The sequence below is a fragment of the Astatotilapia calliptera genome, chromosome 3 (assembly GCF_900246225.1).
Source record: "Astatotilapia calliptera chromosome 3, fAstCal1.2, whole genome shotgun sequence".
In the NCBI taxonomy this organism is placed as follows: domain Eukaryota; kingdom Metazoa; phylum Chordata; class Actinopteri; order Cichliformes; family Cichlidae; genus Astatotilapia; species Astatotilapia calliptera.
In genome coordinates, this window is record NC_039304.1 from 15,760,754 (window position 1) to 15,787,413 (window position 26,660).

A 26,660-nucleotide genomic window follows, 5' to 3' on the forward strand; every position below is an offset into this window, starting at 1 on the left:
TGCTTGGTCATTTGCCACAGGAAAACCTCAGAATGAGCAACCCCTGCTTTAAGAATAATAGCGGGTCTAAAAACAGTCGACATGTTGATTGTAGAGATTTGCCAGTTATGTGGAGGCACAGTGTTGCAGCAGAGCAGAGAGGAGTGATGCCAGATTTGAAAGGGGAAAAAAAAATCTTTTTCTGGTACATGAGCTTTAATAGCCAGCAGAAAAACGCCAGTTGACACGGCTGCCATTTGGAGTTTATGAATAGCGCTCTGTGACAGCGGATAATGAAGCTCAGGATTTGGCTTGTGGACTACAAACTTTTATTTAGATTAAACAAAATTCATATGGTCTCAATTTTAGCTGACTGGGTCATTCTTGTCTCTCTCTCTCTCTTTTTTTTTTCTTGAGTGAATTGAGAGAGGGAGCGAGAGGGAGCGAGAGGGAGTAGTGCCCCAGCTGGAAACAAAAGAGGGGGGAAGGCCGGTGTGGTTTTCACATAGCGAGCGCGCGTTTTTGCAAGGGGAATAAAAGGGGGTTAATTCATCTGATTCCTTCATGCCACTGTGGCAGAGGCTGTATGTATTGTCAAGCGGGTTGCCGTAGCAACAGCTGCAGAGTAAGGAAATCTTTCTTTCCTCTTTTTGCACCCCCCCCCCCCCCCCCCCCCCACACCTTCTTTCTCTCGCTTTCTCTCTCTCTCCCTCCCTCCAGTACCTTGTCAGATTTCTTCCTCATCCTCCCTCCCTTATTCCCTCTTCCCAACTTGTACAAACATGCTTTGCAAAGTTTTGGGTGGGGAATGTTCAGGTATGCGTTCACACACACACACACACACACACACACATATTTTGTCTGCGTGCCGCTGGTGTTGCAGACTAGGGAACAATGAGTCTCAAAAAGAGACTTTCCTTCAAGAGGACTTGGAACTTCAACACTGTAAGTAAACAGTGGCTTGCCGGCTGAATCTCCTCTTCCTCTCCTCTTCCTCTCCTGTGTGAAATGAGGAGACTACTTGTGTTCACTCAGCTGTTTTTGTCATTAATCTCCCTCTTTGTCACTCTTCTCACTCTCTCAGTCAGAACAGCTGTTTGAAGCGGCAGGGACTTGTCGGCTGTTTTGTTTTGTGGAGTGCTGGAATCGGCCATTATTTGTGTTAAAGTTTAGACCAGGCTTTTTGTACAGAAGTGTGAGGGATTTCTGGAAAGGCAACGTCTCGACCTAACTTTTTGAGGGCAGAGACGTGCCTAAACAAGCTCAAAAGATAAAAGAAGTCACTTTTTAAACATGTGAAACACACTCTGTGAGAGGTGATAGCGAGTGTGATTAACTAGGTGTTAATGGAGTTGGTCCTTCAACCATTTCACACTGATAAAAGTTTCAGTTGTGGTAGATCACAAACAAAGATCTGTCGGTGTGATCCTCTACGTTCCTTCAGCATGTGGTGTCTTGAGATGCCAGACTGTATGGCGTGGGGGGCTGTACCCGAGTAAAGCTGAAAGAGTGGTTTCCAGCTGGAGAGCCAGATCGTGCTTTGTTTAGAGCCAGCAAGCTCGCCATGACTTCAGTTGTGATATTGGCCATTTGGTTGACAGACTTGCAGCTTTTTAGGGGAATTCCATTTGGGAAATGGGGTATTTTCACTTTTGACTCTATAAAAGGGATCAAAGAGGGCCTGCAGTGCTACTGCGCCACCCACAGTGCTCTTGCTTGTCACCAGAGGTGTCAACAGAGGAAGGAGGTGTTACTGACTAGAGGTGCCAGGGTCATCACTTTGGCCTCATTGTTAGAGACTTGTGGGCAAGGAAGCAATAATGAGTTGGAAAAACACAACACACTGACATGTGTGCTTGTGTGTGGTCTAACTCCAGCAGCAGATATCATTTTGGCTTCTTATCTTGCCAACTTTTAGAAGTACACATTTGTACATGTGTCTTTGTATTTGACAAAAAGCTTTTAGATAATAAGTTAGTTTATTCATGTATGGAACCACTTCTGCAGAAATCATTATATTTAAAAAGAGGAACAAGCTGAACAGCCACATATTTGGTGAACCCATGGATGAGATTACAACTCCACTGAAGAGATTGAGAAAAAATATCTTTCAATCGTGTTATACATAGTTGCATAGTCTGCCCACCAGAGAACACTCTGCACCTTCCCTGTTAAAAGAATGCTGCAAAAACCCATGATCTGAGGTGAGTTGAGCAGAGAGTGTATATAAGTAATCAGCTAAACATCCAAATTTTGGGAAAATCCTTTGATGTTTCAAGTGTCTGAAAGAAAAACAAATATCAGCCAGTATATAGCAGTTTTAAACCACCAAATATCGGTATGTGTCTTAAAAATTCTATATCAGTCAGGCTCTAGATGACATGAAAATTGATGACATGAGCTTCCGAGTCTGTAAAATGAGACCAGTGCAAACCTTCATAAGTTCTAATGGCCAGCAGGGGGGTGACTCTTCAGCTTGCAATAAGAAGTGCAGTTGTATAAAAATTGGAAATACATGTGTGGAAAAATGACACAATTGCTTGCATATGTGTAACATCAGTAAGCACTTTCCTGAACAGTTTATGTTGTCAATAATTAGTTGCCACTCATAGCACATTAACACTAAGCTGTATCAAGTAAAGTGCACTCCTATTTACAATAAAACTGAGCGTAAAGCAGAGTATGCTGTAGGGTGGAACTGCTGTGTGATTAAAAGGGGTAGGACAGTAAATTGACAGGGACCCATTTATGTCTTTGTTATACTTTAAGTGACCACAAGTCCGATTTGGTCTGTTTGGGTCCGAGTGACACAAACTTCGTCATCACACTGTGAGCCTGAGGTTCCTGTGGATGTCCGTTTGACCACGTGGACTTTACATTACAATGCTTCGACCTCAAAGACTTATAATAAGTATGACTAATCAGGTTGTGGTGTCTGTTCGTGCCAGCAACAGCGTATAATCAAGACTTAACATACAGGCATGCATGCAAAAATAATTGCTATCTCGGTTTAAAGTTCGCTGTCTGGGACCTTTCGACCTCGTGAGCCACAGCTAACCCCCAAATCACCGATGTAAGAACTGCGTAAAGAACAGAGAGTCCGTCGACTTCTCAGTGAGTTACTCTCCTCCTCGCTCGTCACATCCGGTTTTCAGACGATCAAAATGTGGCTAAATGTTCAACTTTGCTGATGAACGTTTGGTGGTTGAAGGTGGTTATGGCACAGTGATGCAGTCTGTGTATTTTTGGGACGATCGCATAGACAAAACAAGACATTTGAACCCACTGCCTTGGGCCTTGGAAACGTCTTTATTTTGATAACTCGCTGTTCCATTTCAAAATATGACATGAATTTTAATTAAATTGGATAATAATTTATCATGTGGCTGTTAGTCGGATAAGATCAAATAATTAGGGTTTTGCAACATTTGAGTTTATTTGGGTGCTTTAAGACATTTAAGACTTTTCTGTCACTAGGATAAATCTGTCATGATTGTGGTTGGAACCAGGAGATTGCAACAAATGTCACAAGCGAGTGATTTATCGCTGCTCTCCCACTTTTTGTGTAATTTCTGCTCTTGCACAACATGGATAGTTATCTAATTTGTCATCCATATAGATGTGAGTATTGAAGCACCGAGAATAGCTAAAATGCTCTTTTCAGTATTTAACCTTTTGTTTGGTCCAAACCAAAATTCACGTCACAGTTTTTTTGGGGGGGTTTTCCCACCTTTTTTTCTTAAACTGGACTCCAGCTGTGGTGCACTATATATTTAAGGTTTGAGGTTTAGCTGTTTTTAGACCCATAGGAACAGACAGATGGAGTGGGTGTTCTCTCTTTTCTCTCTTTCTTCTGTTTTGGCTTCACGTTGGTCCTCATCCTACCCACCCATGATTACTGTACACATGCAAGCCACCACAGAAGGGGTGGCTTTTTTGGGTGTTGACGATATAGGGGTTGGACTCAGCAGCAGCAGAGTTGTAAAGAAGGCTGTGATGGACAATTAGTGGTTTAGCGGTCTATGTCTGATAGAGCTTTTACATGTGGTCATTCCCAAAATGGAAACAAGCCGTCACGTCGGTGAGCATGACCGATCCCCCTAGTCTTTGTGCATAAAGTGAATAGGCTGCCATCTGAGGTTGTGCTGAAGCTGACTGATTTAAAGCTCCTAATTGAAAAATAAGAGTTTATATAATGAGTAAAATCAGAGCGGGGGGACAAAAACAGTCGATGTTCATTGTTTTCGTTGTTTATGTCATTCCTCTTATGATATTACAGCTCCACAATACAGAATTACGTGAGTGTACCAAAGCACAAAGTCTATTTGCTGCTGAAACCAAAGCTGGAGCGTGGCAATGAGAGCCTTGTTTAGTCGTATTTATCAGCTCTGAGTATTCACACTTTGAAGTGGCAGCTCAGAAAACACTCCTCTGGAAATAGTGCCTCCTTTTCAGATGAATCCTCCAACGCACACTTTTTTTCCTTCTTTTTTTGGAGTTTTCTTGGACAAAGCCCTAAGATTCTGCCTCTCATATCCTCCCCTGCATGTAAATATATATTTATGCTGTGGCTCTCCAGTTTGCACGTTAAATCTTTCTTTATTAGTGGGGTTTACACAAGCCTAACGCTGAGGCAGTGATTTTAAATTGAAGTATTGCCAAGTTAATATTCACTTATCCATGTTAAGCTCAGACATGGGTGGTGTTTTTATTGAGCCTTATTCTCTGGCTGTAATTACACTCCAATTAGGGCTCTGAGTACAAATGATTTCCATTGTGAATTAATCCACATATTATTTATCCCAATCAATTCATCTTGCTTTGTCTCAGCTGAAAATGTGAAGATAGTCAGTCAAACCAGTAATCAGCTGGGGATTCCTAATGATAATTTCTCTCAGTCTGTTTTCAGTGTATGGGTTAATTCCTGCAGCTCTACATAAACTTCTAAAAAGACGTCCGTGCCCAGTAGGGGAGCTCATGTCATTTGCCTTTCTTAGGGACATCTACACATGCATAAAACTGCAACTCTCCGAATTAACAAGTGAAAAGCTCATCGTTAACTAGTCTGCCTTGATGACTCCTGATCCTGTGACTTCAGTTAGCAGGAATGCGCACGTTAGTTCAGAGCTGTGGGTGGGGTACCAGTGTGGAGGTGTGAACAGCTGTCCATGGTACGGGTCGAGAGCCACCCACATAAAGTAATTGTGTAAGCCCCCCCCAAGGTCCAACCCTTTCCAAGCAGCACACTCAGTTTTACTTACAAACCAGGAGGACACACAGCTCACAGGGATGCCTGAATGGACAGTGCTACCAGCACAGCATTCAGCCTCTTGTGTCTGCGCAGGAGGTCACGAGGGCAACTCCTCACTCATGTCTCTCTTTGTTCTCTTCCAGTCTGCTGCTTCATCAGATGGTGGTAAGTGCAACTCTTTTTTTTTTTTTTTATGAGAGTGTGGAGAGGAATTCAATCTGTGTGCTTATGAATATTTACAATCTTAAAACTGAAGTCTTTTCAGCATTCATCGTTTGGTTCATTTTTGTTGCTTTTTTATTTCTCATTTTATATTCCGCCCTCAACACAGAACTTTGTAGCTGCTCAATAAAGTGACCTAATAAAAAGTCTTTTAGCAAGCATGATGTATTCGCTGTAGGCAGCATGCCTCGTTAACAAATGTTGTTTACCCAGCGTGGTTGGGTTGCTTTCATGGCTAAGCTTGGATGCTGTCTGGTCTTCCCTTTCATAGCAGTTTTAACAGCGCTTGCTAACAGGCTGACCGAGGCTGTGTTGAGGAGTGCAGCTCCGCTTCTTTCACAGTTGATGTGGATCAGACATGCACGGCTGTTTGCTTTCTAAAGCTGTCTCATTAGCTGAGCAGCCAACAGTGTAGTAAACATAGGCCCTCAGTCCTAATACAATAAGCCAAGTCCAAACAAATAGCTTGTCAGAAAACCTCAAACCAGGACTAATTTGACCGTACTGTTAAAAGAAATATGTTTACTCATAATTAATGGAAAACTAGTCTAATTTTAATTGGACATCTACTTTAACTAGGATGTGGTGTAGGCTTGGAAGGTCATACAGAGGCCACCTTATGTTTCTTTCCATTTGAAATGGGAATTTCCGAGTTCCCAGTCAGAATTTTTAATGGGAGCAACAGCCTCAAGTGGGACTTCCAACTCAGAAAGTCATACCTCCATTCCAGACACCTAGGAACCCATGAGTGACACCACTCCCCAGTTAGCTTGTTCCAGTTGTAATGTAATGTTAAAAAAAAAGAAAAAGGAAAAAAAACCATTTGTTTTGGTTCTTAGCACCACAGAGCCTGGTATTGCTAACAATACAGCACAGTACTTGTTTTTGTGTGCTTAAAAACAGCACGTCCTTGGATAGAGACTTTTCAGTGGTCTGCATATGGCAAATTTAGTGAGTCACAAATACACAACAGTGGCAGAAAGGATTAAAGGTTTTACGGGTTTACTACTGTTTACATTCACTGCTACTATCTTAGATTGTTAGCTAGCCGTGGGTGGTGCTGCCCTGACTTAACAAATTCAGGCGGTGTTCCACATTCAGATTCCAACTGAGAACTTCCAGCTTATTTTGGAACGACCCATCAGAGCGGCACCATTGAGCCCGACTTAACAATCCAAGATGGCGGCTGTGCTTTTAAACATTGGTAAAGCAGTTTGTGCTGCTGTACTATTTGTACGTTTGCAGTCAGTGCTACCACTGTTGTGTATTTGTGACTCGACAAATAAGCTACATGCAGACTGACCTGTGAAAGCACAGTTTTTAAGTGCAACAAAAAAAAAAGTACTGCATGGTTTTGCTAGAAGTGTTCCACCTCGCCAAGGAGCAAAATAAATCCTCGGTTTTCCGACACATTCCAGCTACTGGAATGTGCTCAACTTGGGAGTGATGTCACTACCCGAGGTAAATAGAACGCAGCCTTACTCACAGTCAGTGATGTCATCTGCTATTTAGAGTTCTTTTATTTTGTTTGCAGATCTAGCCCACTCATGCAGGTGGATTGGCAAGATAAAGATATGCAGTACTACACCTTACTTGCCCCTGCTACCATTCCTTTCTGAAATGTAAAAACAACCGCTTAATTTCAGTTGCCTGCGCCAGCGAATTGACTTTCCACAGAATGACAACCGTGTATGTGTAACCAATTTGGCTGAGACCCTTTTTGTTCTTTTTGTTTTTACTGTGCGCTCCTCACTCGATCTGCTCACAGCTCTAAAGTGGCCATCTGCCGCCATGATAGCAGGTACTGTGTAGGCTGAGGCCACCACTTTAGCTTTGTACCAGCTCCTGTATTGTCACCCACACTTCCCTGTGGCCTTCCCTGTAATCAGCTGTGTCGCCTTTCTTTCCTCCTTTTTATCCTCTGCACTCTCTTTCTGCTGCTCCCTCGTGCAATGTGAGCAACCTCTGCTGTGTCTTTGTGCACTTCTTGCCTTTCTAGTCTAAAAAGCTTTAGGGTAAATTTTCCCCTCTCTAACAGGATCATTAATTTTCTGACAAATTGTGTGTTCTTTCCTTTATTTTAGATTTGCTTCAACTAAAGGAAAGGAAATTATTGAACAGGTTGTGAGAATTTTGAGTGGACTGCATGAATAGCATTAGCACGAGCGCCAGATGTGATTGATGTACCTACCTTTGGAAATTTCTGATTAACGAGGATCTCATTTCCATTTGCCATGGATTTAATTGCAGTCCAACTGTAGCTTTTGTTTTAAAAAACATTCAGTGAAGTTAAAACTGCTCAAAGGAAGTAAAACATACAAAACACCACTGTTATATTTAGAAAGGGTGAGAGGCCACCGTGGAGAATCTAGATCTGGTACCCACCCTTTAGCATCAGCGCTCTCTAACCTTTGCACTGCACTCTCCTGTCTCGCAGACTATAGTGGGATCCAGCTGCAGAGCTGCTGCAGCCAGAGCAGCCTGAACAGTAATGGCAGCCTTCCAGGAGCAGGCAGCAACCGAGGGGCTCCAGAGCAGCGTGTGGCCAGCTGGTCCTCCTGCTTTGAGCGTCTCCTCCAGGATCCCGTGGGTGTGCGCTACTTCTCGGTAAGCTTGGAGAAAGAATCCTTTCGGAGGTTATCAAGAGTGTTATTAAGGGGTTTGCTGAAAGCTTCTCTGTGCTTTAGATTTGAGTCACTGATGTAGATCAAAGTCCTGTAATTCCAGATGTTACTTTTGGAGACTAATGAGCAAAAAAGGAAAGAATATTTTGAATACTTGAGGCATTATTTAATATTTCTGAGATTAATAGAAACTAGCTCCAACTGCAACACGGACAGACGTGTTAGCAAACACTTCCAAATTATCTCTCTGCCAGTTTATTTTAGTTCTGTACTTGTTCAACTGATGACTAATATGCATCCATTTTAGCTCAATTCAGAGCTCCACTGTCTTCAGAGGGAAATATTTACATCCAGATGTACTATTAATATTAGTATTAAAGAGTTGATATAGTGTAAAAAAAAAAAAAGCTGTAGTGTGATATATGAATGAATTCTTTTCCGTCTGGTTAAAGTGAAGAGCCATTTACCAACACTAAACCCTGGTGAGTGAGTGAGTGAGTGAGTGAGTTTATTGTCATGTACCATTTCCTCCCACATAAAAGATGTGCTTTTGAATTTAGCCCACAACACCTTCAGAAAGCTCAACATTAAGTTCTTCCATCCCAGAACCACCTCCCTCCTCACCTTCCCTCAGTACTGATCAGAGCTGCGCTCGCCTACACCATCCTGCGCCTACACTTACACCAATCTTGTTACATTACACCCAGTAATATCTGCCCGCTCGACTGGTCTCAACAGCAGCAGAACTGGAAAGATGAGAATGTGATCACCAGTTGAGATTACATAGACAGAGGAAAAAAAAAACCCTCTTTTACTGTGTGTTTCCACAGGAATTTCTCAAGAAAGAATTCAGCGAGGAGAATATCTTGTTCTGGCAGGCCTGTGAATACTTCAGTCATGTCCCTGCAACAGATAAAAAGCAGGTAAGCTACAGTGTGCAGCTGCAGATCCTGTGACAGTTTTGTTTGGGGGCCCACTGTGAATTGTTGGATTATCCCCTTTAACCAAAGGTCATACTAAAAAATATGAAGTGTTTAAGACCTGAGTTTTCTTTTTTTCTGTAAATCATTTGTCACACAATTAAAATAAGTATTATTTATTTATTCTCTTTTAGCTTGACAGTCTAGCATACTTTAAAGCACACTGCTAATTTCCTATAACGTATGTGGAGCTTTTATTTTGAATGGTAAATGGCCTGTATTTGTATAGCGCTTTTACTAGTCCCTAAGGACCTCAAAGCGCTTTACACATCCAGTCATCCACCCATTCACACGCTGGTGATGGCAAGCTACATTGTAGCCACAGCCACCCTGGGGCTACCGGACGCTGGCGCCACCGGGCCCTCTGATCACCACCAGTAGGCAACGGGTGAAGTGTCTTGCCCAAGGACACAACGACCGAGACTGTCCAAGCTGGGGCTCGAACCGACAACCTTCCCATTACAAGGCGAACTCCCAACTCTTGAGCCACGATCGCTTTGATCTACATCAGTGACTCAAGATTCAGCTACTCTAGCTAATCTACCTACTTCTCTCTAAAAGGTTCAGACTAAACCGAATCTGCTCACTTAGCTGATGTAGACTCTTAAAATGTACTTTTATTTTGAAAGGGAAACCAAAAAGAGGGGGAAGGCTCTAACATGGTGTGGTCGTATGCACTGCCTACAGACGGCTTTACAGTTGAATCTACATCATAGTTAGGTAACCCCCCTGAGACCCTACAAAGTAACTTACGCCATGACCTGATGTGCACGTACCTGGAAATGTAACTACATCAACGCATCTACGCAACCCGCAACTATTGCACTTTTATTACTGAGATATTATCAACAATGACTTTAGTATAAGGAAGAAGTCATACCCTCATTATGAAGGCTCACAGGGGGAAAAAAGCACAAGAAAAAGTGAGGACCCCGGAAAGAACAGTGTCCCGGGATTTTGATTTGTTTTTATTGTGGCTGGCGCTGCATATACAACACTTGGACATAAGCACAAGGTCATTAAGAGCGCGCAAAAGTATAAATGAATGCTGCCAAAGACATAAGCCACTTACCCAGGTTACAAGAAAGGTTCTAAAAAGAGTTGTGCATACGTCTAACTGTAACAGATATCGCTTACATGTTGTAGCTGATTACTGCACTAGGGGGCAGTGTCACAAACAGCCAGTATGTGGGCTAAGTAAAATTTTTGGTCCTTCAGCCAGCCATAGAAAAGGGCAAACTTATAACATGCGAAGAGCTGAAGTGAAACTAAGTGTTAAAAACAGTCAAAAAAAGTGCTGCGGCCACCATCTGTGCTTCTCATGCTTTATTTTGGTCTTATTTTGGATTTTTTTTTGTGCTTTTTCCCATTAACTCCCCTGTTCCTGTTTCCGTCCACTTTTTCAACCAATCACCTTCAAGCTATGTAGAGCTGCATGGTTCTGGGTTGTTTAAGGACTGCATGCAAGCATGTTTCCATTAGATGCATACCCTTTTTTTTGGGGGGGGGGGGGATCGCTAAACAAACCATAAAACAAGCATGATGGTGTTTGCGTCACTGTGGCATAGCATAACACACACACTCATCACAAATTCTCAACAATTCTCTTTCCTGCAGCTGTCCCAGAGAGCAGGGGAGATCTATAACAGCTTCCTGTCCAGCAAGGCCACCATGCCGGTCAACATCGACAGCCAAGCCCAGCTGGCCGATGACGTGCTAACCTCCCCAAGGCCTGACATGTTCAAGACCCAGCAGCTACAGGTAGCAACGAGACAGCTGTTGAGTTTATTTATTAGTGTTCCAAATGAGGCAGCGGATAAATAATGCGGTGCTCCCGCAGTAATCAAAACATTCAACAAACAGTTTGACTTTTAGTGACAGGCCCTTTGTGAGAACCTCATTTGAATTCTTCAGTTGTTCGGTATCAAGCTGAGGATCAAGCTTTTTCTAGACAGTATTAATGGAGGAGGGATTCTGCGTGCAGTAGGGGGTTCTGTTCTCATCTAGCCTTTAGTCACTTAGCACAAGCATATTGGCTTTTTTTTTGGTGGCCATCTGCATTTGTTTACAAAAGGGCTCTGAGGCTTTACCAGAGAGATAAACACAAACTGGCATACACCCACAGAGAACCTAGCACATACTGTACACACAGCCCCATAGACACACAGTCAGAGATCTGTATATTTTCAGTGTGCACATGAGTATGATTAAATTTTAACCGTTAAGGCTGCTGTCAAAACATGAGCTGTAACCATATGTTAACACTAGCAGCTTTTTGTCTATTGCACATCTTCTCTTCTCTTTTTATTTATTTATGTATTTTTTTGGTCAAATCCTCACTTGCGATGTCTTACTCATCGGCCCCTCTCACCACGTCCGCAGATCTTCAACTTGATGAAATTTGACAGCTATTCGCGTTTCCTCAAGTCCTCCCTCTACCAGGAGTGCATGCGTGCTGAGATGGACGGTCAGCCGTTGCCGGACCCCTACCAAATCCCCTGCAGCCCCGCCCCCTCAAAGCACAGTGCCAGCTCTGACCGCTCCACCCTGTCGACCCCCAAAAAGGTATAGCATTTATTAAAGACACTTCTCACGGAGTTGTGCGGTTGTTGTCCAGACTGACTGATAACGGGTCTATTTGCCTCCCAATCCACAGGACGTCAGAAAGCAGCGCTCAGGGAGGTCACTGAATGAAGACGGCAGAGACGAGAGCGCCGACAAGAAACGTGGCTTCTTCTCTTGGTCGCGCAACAGGAGCTTTGGGAAGGGTCCAAAGAAGAAGGACATCGGAGACATTAACCTCGGTAAGGAGTGAACTGACAACGGTGAATGTTTCAAACGTCCCCGACACAAACGTCTGCAGTGCTCAATTGTCCTTGAATAAGACACCAAATCAGTGCCAGCTCCAGGGCTGGAGTGAGATACATGCAGGGTAGAAGTGAAGAAACACAGCTGGAAGTCTCTCACACACTGAGAAACACACAGACATACCACTGGTACCCTGGCAAAAACATACTTGTTGCGTCCTGACACACTGAGGAGGCCCAAGGAAGGGTTTAAATGATAGTCTTAGTGTTTTTTTTATTGTTTTGTTTTTAAGTTGTTATTATGTTTTGGGTTGATTTTATTTAAGACTGGCCATAAACTTTAATCTACAATTCCATTTTCTGACTTTTAGGCTTACATCCGTAATGATTACTTGTAGTTTCTTTCTCATGCCAGTTGTGTGCAAAAAAACTCGATTCTGTTCTTACTTAATGTGACTAAATATACATTTTACACTCTCTCTAAATGCATTTGTCCTGAAATGAAACTCCAACTCCCACTCATATCCTTTATTTATTCTCTTTGATAAAACGCGCCTTTCTGTTTGCCAAAATCTTCCAGTGACCAACTTCGATACTGAAACACTGTTATTAGTCATATTACACGTCGGTGTTGCATATTGTAAGTGTCATGTAAAATGAGCAGTGCGCTCATGTCTCTCTGACGTGCACTAATCTGTCGTACTCTGCACTGCGCTGTGCAGATTACTGGGGCAGTAATGGGAGGAGGGAGTCCCAGGGCTCCTTGTCATCCGGTACCAGTCTGGAGATGCCCATTTCCTGCTCCGCTGGCAAGATTGAGGTAAGACTCCTATGGACAGGTCACCATGGCAACACAGAGCTCAGTGTCTGGTGAAGCTATTATAATAGGGCCGCAGCAGTTTTTTATATACTTCTCAGACCATGGAGTTTTTTTGTTTATGGGTCACATGGAAGAAAAAACACACACATATATATATATATTTATAATATTAAAAAGTATTTATTTATATATGCGTTTATTTTTAATTCTTTGACCATAGTCTGATAATCGCCACTCGGTTGGAGCGTGGGAACGTGCTCCCAAACAGTGCAGCGTGCTGCTACCCAACGGCTCCTGCTCTTCTGTCAGCCTTCGGCCAGGTGCCTCCATCAGGGAAGTCCTCCAAGAACTCTGCCAGAACATTAGTGTCAACGTTGCCGCCGTTGACCTTTTCCTCGTGGGAGGAGACAAGGTGAGAACAAACTGCTGTCAAATGCTGCATACCGTACATCTGCTGCTGCTGTCCCAGTAAGCTAAGCACTGCTACAGAAAGAATTTGAGCGGAGTTATTCAGCTGTGCTTACACTAAGAAAATAAAATGTAGCCTTTAGGAGTTGCTTTGTTTCATTAGAGGTGAGGCTCTCCCAAATAGAGACTTTTGAGTTCTGTAGAACTTATCAGAAGGAAAAAGACAAAGCTTTGGTTACAAAAAAACTATCTGAGAGTCATCAAAGAAAGGGTAGAAGAAACACAGTATCTCACATAGGGGTCACATTCTGTTTACTGCTTACTCTGACTGATATAGGATTTTTAAGAATGATACCAATACCAATATTCGGTTACTTGAAAAGCCAATATGTTGGCAAATATTTCTTTTTAATTTCAGATACATGAAACAGATGTATTTCCCTAAAATTTGTTATGTGCAAATATTTGTGATTCCTTACTGACATAATATGACAACGCAGTTTAAACGTAATCTTGTTACAACGATTCACAGATTACTCATTTACACTCCTTGTTTTGCTGGGATCAGCTGATCGTTGCGTTTGTGGCGTTCTAAAATTGTTGCCAATACGGATGCTCCAATGTGTCCTCTGTGGACAAAGTGTGTAACCTCTTAAAATTGTCTTTTATTGGCCTTTAGAAATACTGATACCGATTGATCAGAAAATGATCGGCCTTCTGAGAAGCTCATCTATGCCAAAACCCAGTTTTCAAAAATCTAATTTTAAGATAAAGGATTGCTTGTGTCATGCTTAATAATATAATGAAGCAGGTGTGCTTCCAGGAACCCCCCAAAGAAGTATTAGCCCTATTGATATATCTGTCAGGCTCTCTCTAATATAAGCTGGGGCACCCATAATTATTCAGTAAAAGCTGATGAAGTTTGAAACAGTGAACATGATAATCATTACTTTGAATGAGGAGAGTGTCAAGCTGACATTTTTCACAATTACAAAAGCAAAACAAAACAAAAATGCACATAATTACTAGAGATGGACCGATCCGATATTGCGTATTGGTATCGGTCCGATACTGACCTAAATTACTGGATCGGATATCAGAGAGAAATAAAAAATGTAATCCGATCCATTAAATATCAAAAAAGCACCTCACAAAACTTGCGACATGGTGTAACTCGGCTCATAACATGTCGGAGCAGTGTGCGTCACGTGATAGAGCAGCTGTGTGTATTTGTAGCCTCGCTAGCAATCCGGCATTTCATCTCCGAGGAAGTTAACCCAGAGAGAAGTAAAGCAAGTGAATGTTTGTAAAGCATTCCCGCGTTAAGCTTAACAACCGATATATGGAGCGACTGCCTCTTCTCTCTCCCTCCCTCTCCTGCTGCTACTTCAATCATGAAACTGATTAATGATCAGCTGATCGGCTTTTCTGTCGTGAGTCCGTCTCTCTTCTTTGTTTTTGGCCCACTTCGCGCCAGAAAGAGGAAACCAGCGGCTGAACAACAGCAGCACGTTTAATCTGTTGTTAGAATGTATTTAATATTACTTTCTACTCGAGGATCTTTTTCTATGTACCTGACGGCTGGTAACTGTGCAGGGGCGGATCTAGCAAAGTTTAGCCAGGGGGGCCGATAGGGCATGAACAGGGAAAAGGGGGCACAAAGACATACTTTTCTTTCTTATTCTCATTTAAGATGTCTCGCTTTTAATAAATAATTATCTGAATCTTACACCCAAAGTTTTAATCTGATGTAAAATGTATAGAAGTCCATTACTGTATATAGTAACTATTAAGTCTAATATATATATATACCCTAGTAAGCTATAGTACTTTTTCCTTTGTGAAGGTACCATCTGTGCAGTCTGCAATTATGTTGAAGAAAGATGTTGAATCTATTTAATATTTCTTGAAAAATAATTGATATCTGTCCATTTTTTTTTTTCACACTGCATCAAATTAAAGTTGATTACATCGATTAAGCATCATGAGGTGGGGGGGGGGGGGGGGGGTCATCAGTTTCTCACCCCGATGACTAACCCTATTGGTTAGGTTGCTTACTCTTTAAAATACCAGATTAGGGAGGATGGTGCAGGTTTAAGTTTATTAGATTGATCAGTGTTGCTGAACTATGAAATATTTTGGGTGCAGTGTATTTTTTGCATACAGGTATAACAGAATAGCTTTAGTGTTGTTGTTTATTTAAACTTGAGTATTAACTTATACAAAATGCAGCAAGATATAAAAAAAACCAGTTTTATTGATTAAAAAACACTATATCGGATTCATATCGGTATCGGCCGATATCCAAATTTATGATATCGGTATTGGTATCGGACATAAAAAAGTGGTATGTGCCATGTCTAATAATTACCTTGAAAAAGGAACTTCAGCAGGCCGGGGTGTGTCTTGTGACTTTATAATTTTTATGTCATCTTGACAAAATTAGTGTACACAGTTTAATGATGATGGATGTATAAATACCACATACTGCACAAATGTATGCACATTTTATGTGTTTTTATTTGATGTAGGTTTGGGAGAGAGCAGGGGTGGAAGGTGAGGGGGGGAGTGTTTTTACTACTGCTGCATATTACTGTGAAAACAAATCTTTGTATGCTGCTGCAAAAACAACAAAAATATTGTTTAAAAAAAGATGATGGATGTGCCGCGATCTTGGCCGTGTGACCTTGTAAAAAGATGACGGAAAGAGAAAGAAGCAGAAGATTTTTCACTAGGCAGTTAATTTTAACAGCAGCTCATTAGAGGTGCATGAAAAGTCACTGATTCTAATAACGGCGAGAATGAGGTGAAGTGAAGTGTGATGATCAGTGCTCAGTGTGAAACAGAAGCCTTGTACTCGAGCTAAGATGGCAGATATTTTTCATATTTACAAAAAAACAAATACTTCCAATATCCAGACACTTAAATATCTGGGTACAGCACACCTGAGGAGTCCTTGTTAGCAAATATAAGTTGTGAAGTGAATCAAAAAGAGAATTACAGATAATTTGTTTTTTTCATTGCTGTTTATAGCGCTCAATACTGTGTTTGATCCTGGCTCTTTACGTACTGCTAATGTGCAGTTTTATGCTTTTTTTCCCTTTTAGCCTTTAGTGTTGGACCAAGACTGTATGACACTAAGCTCCAGAGACCTGAGACTGGAGAAGCGCACATTGTTTAGGTATGAACAACCGATCAGTGTTCCCTTGAGTCTGTTAATCGCCTTCAGTTTCTCATTTTGCGTTTCTGCTTTCATTGCTGTCACATTTACTTTGATGCTCTCGGCTCACTGGTAGGTTGGATCTGGTGCCCATTAACCGCTCCGTGGGGCTGAAAGCCAAGCCGACCAAGCCAGTCACTGAGGTCCTGCGGCCCGTGGTGGCCAAATATGGTCTCCACCTCGCTGATCTTGTGGCCAAAATAGTAAGTTGTCTCCAGTGCCTTAATCCTTTTGAAGCTCCCGTGTGTCCAGACAGCAGCCTGTGTAGTGTGTGACTGTGCCACAGGGTGGAGTATCATGGTTAGGGGGGTAAAACGACCGCATCCTTTTCCATCTCTACACAGTGGTTAGCACTCTGACTCAGCCCAGCCTGCTAAGACGAAACACCGGGGCTATAATTAAGAATGACGACACTCCTCAAACATGCCGACTCTCTACTCCTCCCCCTAAACCCCTGTCAGATTTATTTTAGTCCTGTGGGTTTCCAGGCATTATAACTGTATTATACAGTAGACCAGAGCTGAAAGGTGGTTTATAAACTAAGCAAAGGAACACGCGCAGCAGCAGTATTTAGATTTCCGCACAACAGGTGAGGATACTAACATGTTGACCTTCAAATTTTATTTTATAATAGAGCGGCGAGACTGAGCCTCTGGATCTGGGTGCCCCCATATCGAGTCTGGACGGCCTGCGAGTTGTGCTGGAGCGAGCAGATCCCTGTTCAGTCAAAGGTAGAATGGAACAAGAAAACAAAACTGGTTTGTCCTTTCTCATCAAGGCACCAGAAAAATGTAAATCACGCCCACCTCAGTCATCCTGCTGATTAACGTGTACGAGTTTTTGCAAGACGTCTCTCTCATTACGCCTCAAGCACCCTCTCCTCCCCTCTCTGTCTCACGCTCTTCCTCATCAGTTTCTCACCCCGATGACTTTTTCATGTACACATCTCTCTGTTTCTCTCTCTCTCTCTCTCTCTCTCTCTCTCTCTCTCAAATAGACAAATCCAAGTCTTCCTCCTTAAAAAGTCACCCAACCCGGAGTTTTTCTGCGACAGTGAGTACTCGTCACATCTTTATTCTCACACAATGATAAAAAGAGTGGTGTTTTTGTCTTTTTCTGCTGCTGCTTCTGCAACATCATTTAATAACATTATTAACACTGAGCCAATGCTAAGCTATCAGTTGGTGTTTACTTCCTTTTTTTTATATTATTATTACTGTTATTTTGGGGTCTTCCTCTCCCTAACACTGCCTATGGCTGACTCACTCGCTCCTGTTTTCTCCGCTCGAGTTATTGCACCATATGAAGGCAGATCCTGCTTAGTCTGGATTCTATCAGGGTCCTTAGACACACAGCCGACAGATGGACCAAGCTCATCTTTACCTGAAGGTCTCAGTAAATCTGGACAAACTGCTTAGCTTCGCCCCCATCCCACCCCACCCCTTACGACCTCCCCACACACCACATCGTCCCTCCATCCCCTTAATAGAGTGCCTTGTTATTGTTGAATCTGCAGGGAGATGAGAGGTCAGCACCAAAGGACTTTTCTGTGAGGCCAAGTGGACCAGACTCAGCACTCCCAAGGGATAAGAGAAAACAGAAAAAGATTAATATAGATGAAGCTGAAGGTAAATCCCCCTTTTTCTCCTTATTTGTCTTTCTTTCTTTTCTTTTTTTCAACTTGTGGTGGAATTCTTAGCTTTGCTTTGCCTTTAAGACTAACTCGTGTCTTTGTTAGTTCCACGAGGGTTCTTTTCTCTTAAGAGGAGCGAGGTTGCTCTGCTGCACGTCACACCCAGCTAATCCTTTTCTTGCGTGTGTGTGGAAACTTTCAAGTGAGGAAATGTGCTTGAACTGTTTTCCAGAATTCTTTGAGCTGCTGAGCCGGGCGCAGAGCACCCGAGCCAACGACCAGCGTGGTCTCCTGAACAAAGACGACCTAGTGCTTCCCGACTTCCTGCGACTGACTCCGCCCACTTCCTCTGTCTCCGTGTCCTCCGACCTGGCCTGCTCCACCCCCAACTCCCTGAAGCCGGTTCGAGAGAATGGCATTCCCTTCCGGAGCCCCCTCACTTCCAGCCTACGCTCGGAGAGCCTCGACTCCTCTCTTAGCTCCAGTGCGAACGGACACTCCAGGCGGTGCCTCATGCCCCCTCCACGCCACCCAACCTTCGGCACTCACATGTCCCCCATCCTCCGGCCCTCAGACACCCGTCCAACCCTCCGCACCGTGGAGGAGGACGCCAACACCGACCTGACTCTCATCGGTGAAGGCGACATCAGCAGCCCCACCCTGCTGCCTCCTTCACCATCCCCTGTGTCGTCCTTCGATAGCAGCCTGCCGGCAGCCAACTTCACCCCGCCACCGCCCTGCTCCCAGGCTAAAGACACGGGTGAAGAGGGAAAGTCCAGTTCAGGTATTTCTACAGTGTAACAACCTAACACTCGGTGTGTTTGCGTGTGTGCTTGTGCGTGTGTGTGTTGTACATGCATGTGTGTGGTCAGGAACAGGACCACTTTGACAATAAAACTCCCTCTACACTGACTCTGATGCACTTTAATGACAAATTGATATCGACTCTTTCTCAGTTTGCCTGATTCGTCTTTATCAAGCTCAGCAAAGCATGTGTGTGATTGATCATGATGATTACACTACTCAAGATTGATCTGTAAATAATGACCTGTGTATTTTGTTCCGTGAGTAACGTTTACTTGTATATCACCTCCCTCGCCACAAATTGTTGAGTTGAACATGTGACTGACATAAGCGGATTTCCAGTGATATATTTTGTCCTTTTGGGTGCATGCAAAATGTGACTGATTGCAGATCTGTTGAATATCAATGAAATATACACAATGCGTAGAGATTAATGATCAATATTTGACAGTTATGTGGACGCTAGATGTTGTACCGAAGATTAGAAATCAGAGGAGAAAAAAAAGATCAGCTTTCATGTACAAAAAAAAGAAAATTGAGCCAGACTGCTGCACAGTGTTGGACCTGCAAATACCTAACAGTCGGTACATATAAATGCTGTATCCCTATCCATCCCACCTCCTCTACTTAAGAGCAATTCAACAATGTCCGTGTCAAAAAGCTAGATGTTTTTTTCATTCTCTTTTTACGCAATGCTACAAATCCGGTGAGCCATTAAACAGCTCATGCTGTAGCAGTTTGAGCAACGGTGAAAAATTATTAGTCATTGGAGGACAAGTGCTCCTTGGCGCTGGTGACATTGTTGAAGTGCCTGTCATTCTTTACCAGGCTCATTCGCTCTCTAGGTGCCTGTTTGTAGATAATCACTGCCAATAATCTCTGTACCTGTGATTGAATAGATCTAATAAATGTTAGAATTGGAAATCACTCTCGTCTGTCTTTTTACACGTTTGTCAGATCAGTCCCTCCCCCCCACTCCTCCCCTCTCTCTCCCCGCCACCCGCCGCTTGTCCTCTCCACCTCCACATGCCTCCTTCCGTTCTCTCTTAGCTTTTTTTGTTTAATTAGTTTTTTCTTTTTCTGTTTTTTGTTGTTGTTCTTGTCTAGTGGCTTCCTCCTCTCATCAGCTCCCACTCCTCCGTGTCCTTCCTCGTGCGCGCTCATTTCACAAGTGTCACTGCTCGCTGGGTGTCTTTATTTTTTTTACTCCTAGGATCTCTCGGTGTGTGTTTATTCTGTGTCGTTGCTCAGCCGACCTGCTTCTTGTTGTTGCTGTTGTTGATGATATAACACATATTGCTTTTATTTCTTTAAATTGAGCCACTGCTGTTCGCGCGCGTGTGTGTGGGTTTCGCATTGGGTTTGCAAAGCTTTGCCTCGGCATTGGTTCATCGTGCTCTGAGTGCATGGCCATCTCTCGCACACATTTCCCGCCTTTATGTGTTTTTTTTTCCCCGCTCCTCCGTGCATATGTGTGTGTTGTCTGTGATGCTATGTGAAGTGAAGTAGTGATTTGATCTGTGACAGTGTTGCTTTGATATCCTACATGTGATGATCGCGGCTTCGAGTTGAAGCCTTTCCTGACACGCTGTGAAGTCGTCAGAAAAGAAGATAACCACACTCCTGTGTTCCAGCTACAGAGCAGCTCCGGCTGCTCTTTTTGATGCACCTCAAAGCACTTTTTTAAAGGGGCACAAACATGACCTTATTGCCTTGTCTTCATATCTACGCTTTTAATGCAAAGCAGGGCTTACCCACACAAGACGAGGAGGATAAATCGAAGCTTTTTCAGCTTTCATACAGCCTCATTCCTCTTTTCTGGTTGCTAAGCACATCAGGCTGATTCTTCCCACCACCGGGCGCCATGGTAACCTTATCCACGAGTTGTCTGAGCTACAGATAGAAACTGTCACTACTGGTTTTCATCTATCTCCCTGCCTCTTTCTCTCCGTTTCTCTTTTCTCTTGCTTGCTAAAACGGGAGCAGAGCAGTGATTCGGTATGGCCACGCTTTAAGCGCAGTTTGCCACCTTGGTATCACCGAGGCTGTGCTGGGATCTTTACAGCGAGCTAAAACGCCTCCACTTTCTCACTTTCTCACTTTTTGGACTTTATGAAGTTGTTACATTTGAGTTTGGGTGGAAAGTTAAGCTCGCTGGCTTTCTTTAGTTTAAGACAAAGTAAACCACCCACAGAGTACAGTTGCATCTTTAATTCCAACTGCAGCGAAGCCAATGTTGTGCAGTAGCAGCGTTCCTCTTCTTTTATCTGTCATCCTGCTGACTTCAGGCACTGCAGAGATGTCTCCTCGCTTTCTGTATTACTGTTAGACTGACGCCCTCTGCTGTTCCGAGAGAATAAGAATACAGTAATTGCTGCTTTGGTAGCTTGACATGGATCTCATTTTAATGCCATGCAGAAAGTCAAAGACATCCTTTCTACAGCAGCAGAAGTGCATCACGCGGTACCATTTTTCACATTTCCTCTAATTCTACTGGAAAGTCACCAGTGTGCACACATGACAGTTACACAAATATCTTGAACTGCATATGGTTTGAATCCAAAAGAAGGCTAAAGTTCTTCAGTGATCTGAAGCTTTTAGTACCTTTAATGGGTACTAGTTTTATAGTTTAATAGTTTTATAGTTTAATTAAAGCCCTAATTAAACTATAAAAGACAAAATCAGAAAGGAGAACCAGGGCTGAACTTGATGCTCCCTCTTACTCCACGGCTCTGTGGGGAATAGAATGCCCACTAGGGGGCGACATTACACAGTGTATCTCTACACAGCACTGATTCAGACTCAATTTAAAGTGTGTTTAGTTAAGTCAACAATAATGCTGCCCCCTTCATAAACAAGAACAGGCGGCCATCTTTGTCTGAATACTAAGCAATAAATTACAGAAGTGAATAATTCAGCAAGTTCACGACAAGAGCTTGTTTGTCTTGAGTTTTCTATTTCTTCTTATACACTCATGCTGAGGGAAGATTAAAGGATTCCTTGGGGTAATTGAGACTCTATCTCAGGGCATTACAAAGTGCTTTGTAATGACTCGATTTCAGCTGCCTGCACCTGAGGCACCATGCCACTGAGCTGTCCTTCAAGCCCGCTTCACCCGTTTCTTCGTCTTCTGTCCTCGAAGCAGACAGCTGCTGATCCCCGGGCCTGCCTTAGCATCCATCTGGCGGTCAGAGGAGGGCTTGATGTGGATCTTTTGCAGGGAGACTAAGTGAGGACTGGAGCTGGTTCCGTTCTGTTCTGGCTCTTGAGCTCAGCGTCCTGCTGCCGCCATGGCTGCTGAAAGGAGTTGCCACAGGAGGAATGGCCATGTTAAACAGTTGTGCCTCATTATCACATGGTGCAGACCAATCAGCAAGCACACCACTGAATCCATGCATGAGAAGCGTGTATGTGTAAATGGTAGAAGTGCACACACCAGGTCCAGAAATTACATTTGAGTAATGGCTACATGAGTTTGATCTCCCATGACTAAGCAAAGTAAAGCTTATGTTATAAGCAAAAACCATATTTAAACCCTATCTTGTAGGTTTATTGTGAGTAATATTAAAAGGTTTACCATATCAGTACAAAGCCAGGTGGCTCAGTCAGTGGTCTTTAACGAACTGCGATATTAACAACCTCACTGTGGGAGTGGGGGCTGAGAACAGAGAAGCCTTTCCCAAATTTTCTAGTTTGTGACTAGAGCTAAAACAAACTGCGACTTCATTATTCTTTTGACATGAATTAATTTTTATAGTTGATTAATTGTTCCAGCCAGGCTAAACTTTATCTGTAGGTGTGAGGGTTTGCTGCGTTCCTCTTCTATGATTGTGGACTGAATTACCCCCAAATTATTTTGTACCAACAGAATAAGACTTTAATTAAAGGTAGGGTTTGTGAAAACCTATGTCTTCACTATTTTCTCTCACATTCTATAGATTGCGTAAAATAGCCATTAACTATTATTTAATAATTGGCCTGAACATAATCCACTTGTATTGCCCTGTTAGCAAGCAAAGCAAAATTCAAGTAACACTAGAAATGCTTTGTAAGCAAAATGAGGTAAACCAGCAAACGCAAGTGCTGGAAACTATTACACAACCGGAAAAGTACTTGTAGGTTTTCTCCCTCACCCCCCAAGTATGATTGTTCAAGCTGTTGCAGGATAGATAGGTTTGCTGGGTCTACATAAGGTCAGCTGTTGGAGCTCACTGACAGTGTTTACATATATATCGGACAGCAACGAATAACAGCCAGTCGAGTTCAGAGCATCTGTGTGTTGAAGTGTAGTGCTTATGTCCGTGTGTTTACAGTCTCTGGAGGCCACATGGTTCACATGAGATGTGGAAAGTTTATCACCCATAGCTGTAACACCAGCATCAAAAAGAAACGCTGGCTTTGTGGCTTCTTGAGTGCGCTTGCATTAGCGAAGAGAGGGGAAGTTTGAGCATGTTTTATTTATTATCCTGTAGGGGTATTGCGATGAAGTCATGCATCTCTGGGGTTAAAGGAAATAAAGACAGTAATGTTCAGATGTGTCGCATCAGATTTTATTGCACTGAATTACTGTACAGCATATAATCCTGTCAGTTTTTAGTCCGATCTTTCTGACGAACCAGCTATAAAGTTGAGCAAGTTTAAGCAGAAGTGGTTATGTCATCAAGTCTATCATGACAACAGCTGGGATGATTACACAACTATAGAATGCTTAAAATATAAAAAAACAAGCCCACTATTCAACTTAAAATCAAGCAAAGTGGAGTTAAAATGTGCACTCGCACGGTGTGACAGATTTTGCTTGAGTGCTTTTGAAATCTGGCATTGCTGTGCTAAACATCTGGCCGTCAGCCAGTGTAATAAGAGGTAAAAGAGATGTGAAGGCCAAGAATGAATAGTTTTGCACATCTGTGCAGTCACTCCTGTGTAAATGAACATTTTTGGAAACCACATTGATTATCTAAAGCTGCACTCAGTGTTTCTGTTAAACAACAGATCAACATATAAAGTATAAGGTAAGAGGAGCTGCACTGAGCCCGGTGTAAACGGACTGTAACAAAAAGATGGAAGTAGCTACCCAGACAAAACAAATTATCAAGTTATTGAATATTGGTTAACACCGGCAAGCATGGTTGTCAAGCTGCGAAACTGCACAAAATGTGTGGCTGCACATCGCGCTAATTAGATAGCTGCTAATTAGATAGCTGCTAATTAGTGCTAACATATAAGTTAATACTTGAAATTTACCCACTGAAAATGGAGTGCAGTGTTTTCAGGCCGGCTGTTTGTACATTATTTGTCAAAAAAACAAAAAAACAAAATGAAATGCTGTCAGGAAGAGGAAATTAGCTGAGACCAAATTGTTTAACATGGCAGTCTCTGGGGATTGGAGTCAGGTCCAAGTGGCCATTAATGGAACTGCGGTTTTTTAGCACTTCCTGCATTGACTTCAGAAAGAGGGTGTAGCTTACAGAGTAGTAGGATTTCTCAAGCGTGATTATACCTTCTGCTTGGATCAGACAGAGTGATGGTCCGTGTGGACATCCATGTGTCTCCCCTTTTTTTTTTTTTTCTTTTTTTTTTTGTGGCTCATCCATCTACTGCTAACTACACGTGCGCCTGAGGCAGTGGACTTCAAAGAAGTATGATTACTTGGCTGTTGGGTCTGCTTATTCATTTCCCAACACCATCCTGCATATAACGTTAGAAAACTATTCCCCAGGATCTTTTGTTGGTGGACTTGGTGGACATGGGCGCTCACACTAGAAGCAATTTGCCTATTGGCTGCTTTTTAGTTGACGGGTGATCACTGGTGGACATTCCAGGCTTTGGTTGCTTGTCCTTCATTCTTATTGGTAATCTCACACCTCAAAGTTGAGAAAGGTTTAACTTGGCATCTACCTACTTTTTGCATTCACTAGCAGAAATTTTGCTCTCTGTCGCTTACAGTTACTGAATGTCACTTTTGGTGGTCTGTGGTTGCCATGTTGGTGCTAGTAACTTCCTGGGTGGACAGCCCTTTAAAGTACAGTGAATGGTTCCTTATGATGTTATATCATTTGAATGCAGAATGGGCCATCCCACCCATCATCTGCAATATCCAAGTATCTCTTGTCTCTAAATCAATTTATCTTATATCTTCCATGTTTTGCTTTGTTTTTCTCTCCCTTGCACAGAGGCGACAGAAACGATACCTAATGCCAAGTCACCTCCTAAAAAAGCCAACGCTGCACATACCATTCAGGAGGTGATGGATGTGGAGGGAGTACATCTAGAAGAAGGAACAGCGGAGACATCCCAGGGTGAGGACTCTGAGTTGAGTCTGAGTTTTCAGGGCTATGTCGCCGAGCTGCGACAGTGCCAGAGCAAAATGAGAAACGCCCAGATGCCCCAGAACGGCCGCAACCCACCGGAGGGCCAGGACTGCAACACAGATCTTTACAAGGCCACCATCGTCTAAAGGGACCCCCCCCCCCCCCCATCCCCACTGCTGCACTTTTAAAGCCTGAGCGACTGTTGTTTGAGGAGATGTAGTCGAACAATGTGCTGCATGTACAAGTTGTCAGTTTTCTTTACTAAAGCATCAATATTATGGTGATGGATATTGTATATTTGTTTAAAAACAGTTCAGGCATCCTGTTGACTTCTAGTACCGGTTGTAATTTTGGGACAGTGATATGTTTTGTTATTGGTATGCTTTGATAATTAACTATTTTGAGCCATGTTAGGCTAAATAATAATACCACAGAAGAAGCCTGAAACTCACTTTGGGGTACCAGTTGATAATAATTGTACACAATTTAAAAAGTGGAAATGACTGAGAAACAGGACACTGCTTGATAAGAAGCTGCTTAACATCTTCTAAACAAAAAAACAATGTAATAACCGGCAGCCTTCTGGTGGTGGAAACCAAAAGGTTAAAGCTCAGGAAAACGCTTGTTCAGGTTCTTGATAACAATTTCGAAACCATCACCAAATGATTTAATAAGCTGTTAAGCTGTTTGGGTATATTGAGTTTTACATTAAAGTCCCAATTAACTGTCCACCCATTACCTTTTTCTGCTAGTCTTGCGCTGAGAAAAGTTGTGAGATGCAATTGAAATAGCAATGATAATTTAAAAATCTAGAAAGTAAAGCTTGACTTTTGTTTTACGTGTCCTGATTAGAAAGTAGGACCACATGCTAGGAGAGGACTCTTAGATATTTGACTATTTCTTGTTCATATTGTCTTCCTGTGTTGTACAGATGACACATAACAGTACCTCTATCGTCTGTACTTTCTGCTTCTGTGGTTGTGAGGTTGTCCTAATTGTTGAACAATTAAAAGGCTTCGATGGCTCTACTTTCAACCAACTGTGTGTCTTTGCTTTTGTGCTTTCATCGTGTAAACGAGGGGGGAATACTTCAAATGTTTCTTTTGTTGTTGTATCTAATGCAAAGTCTTCATTTCATACTTGGTATATTTGACCAGCTCGATGTGTTTGCTAAGTTAGTTAGAGCTGTCAATAATTAACAACGTAGTCTTCAGGGCTGAACGATTTCCCATCTGGAAAGTCCACCTTCACTTGCTACTTATGTGCTATTTAGAGGCCCAGCCTCCTCTTTGTATTTTTAGCCCAACATCTGGAGGAAGATTATTACAGCTGGTGAAAATTAGAGGTTAGATTGCATGACTGGGGACTTTGACTTGATACAGCATGTCACTGCTGGAATGCTGACAAGATATGAAACTCTTACTTAGTTGACTTCCATGCTTTACCTGATTTCAGAGGTATTTTCTTTAAGGAGTTCTTCTTAGGAACAACAATTCCTTTGAGGTCCCAAATTATCTTCCCGATGAGACATTTCCTTATCTTGAGATGTTATTGAGCATAACACCTGTGAAAGACACCACTTTTCATAGTCACACACACTT

The 26,660-nt window shown here is 42.6% G+C and overlaps 1 protein-coding gene across 4 annotated transcripts in view; it reads left to right on the forward strand.

The window, feature by feature from the left end:
- LOC113018693 (regulator of G-protein signaling 12-like) overlaps positions 1-26,094 on the forward strand; it is a 44,171-nt gene extending 18,077 nt beyond the window's left edge. For 3 of the 4 annotated variants that reach the window (XM_026161995.1, XM_026161996.1, XM_026161998.1), the window contains 15 exons: positions 5,374-5,395; positions 7,890-8,059; positions 8,907-8,999; positions 10,674-10,817; positions 11,439-11,621; positions 11,713-11,860; positions 12,586-12,683; positions 12,904-13,095; positions 16,199-16,272; positions 16,388-16,514; positions 16,946-17,042; positions 17,309-17,364; positions 17,828-17,939; positions 18,177-18,728; positions 24,922-26,094. In XM_026161995.1, the coding sequence (XP_026017780.1) occupies positions 5,374-5,395; positions 7,890-8,059; positions 8,907-8,999; positions 10,674-10,817; positions 11,439-11,621; positions 11,713-11,860; positions 12,586-12,683; positions 12,904-13,095; positions 16,199-16,272; positions 16,388-16,514; positions 16,946-17,042; positions 17,309-17,364; positions 17,828-17,939; positions 18,177-18,728; positions 24,922-25,205 (2,352 nt within the window). In that variant the 3' untranslated portion in view covers positions 25,206-26,094. Of the gene's footprint in view, positions 1-647; positions 925-5,373; positions 5,396-7,889; positions 8,060-8,906; positions 9,000-10,673; positions 10,818-11,438; positions 11,622-11,712; positions 11,861-12,585; positions 12,684-12,903; positions 13,096-16,198; positions 16,273-16,387; positions 16,515-16,945; positions 17,043-17,308; positions 17,365-17,827; positions 17,940-18,176; positions 18,729-24,921 lie in introns of those variants that run through there. The other variant, XM_026161997.1, reaches the window with a different exon arrangement.
- Positions 26,095-26,660: the final 566 nt, after the last annotated feature.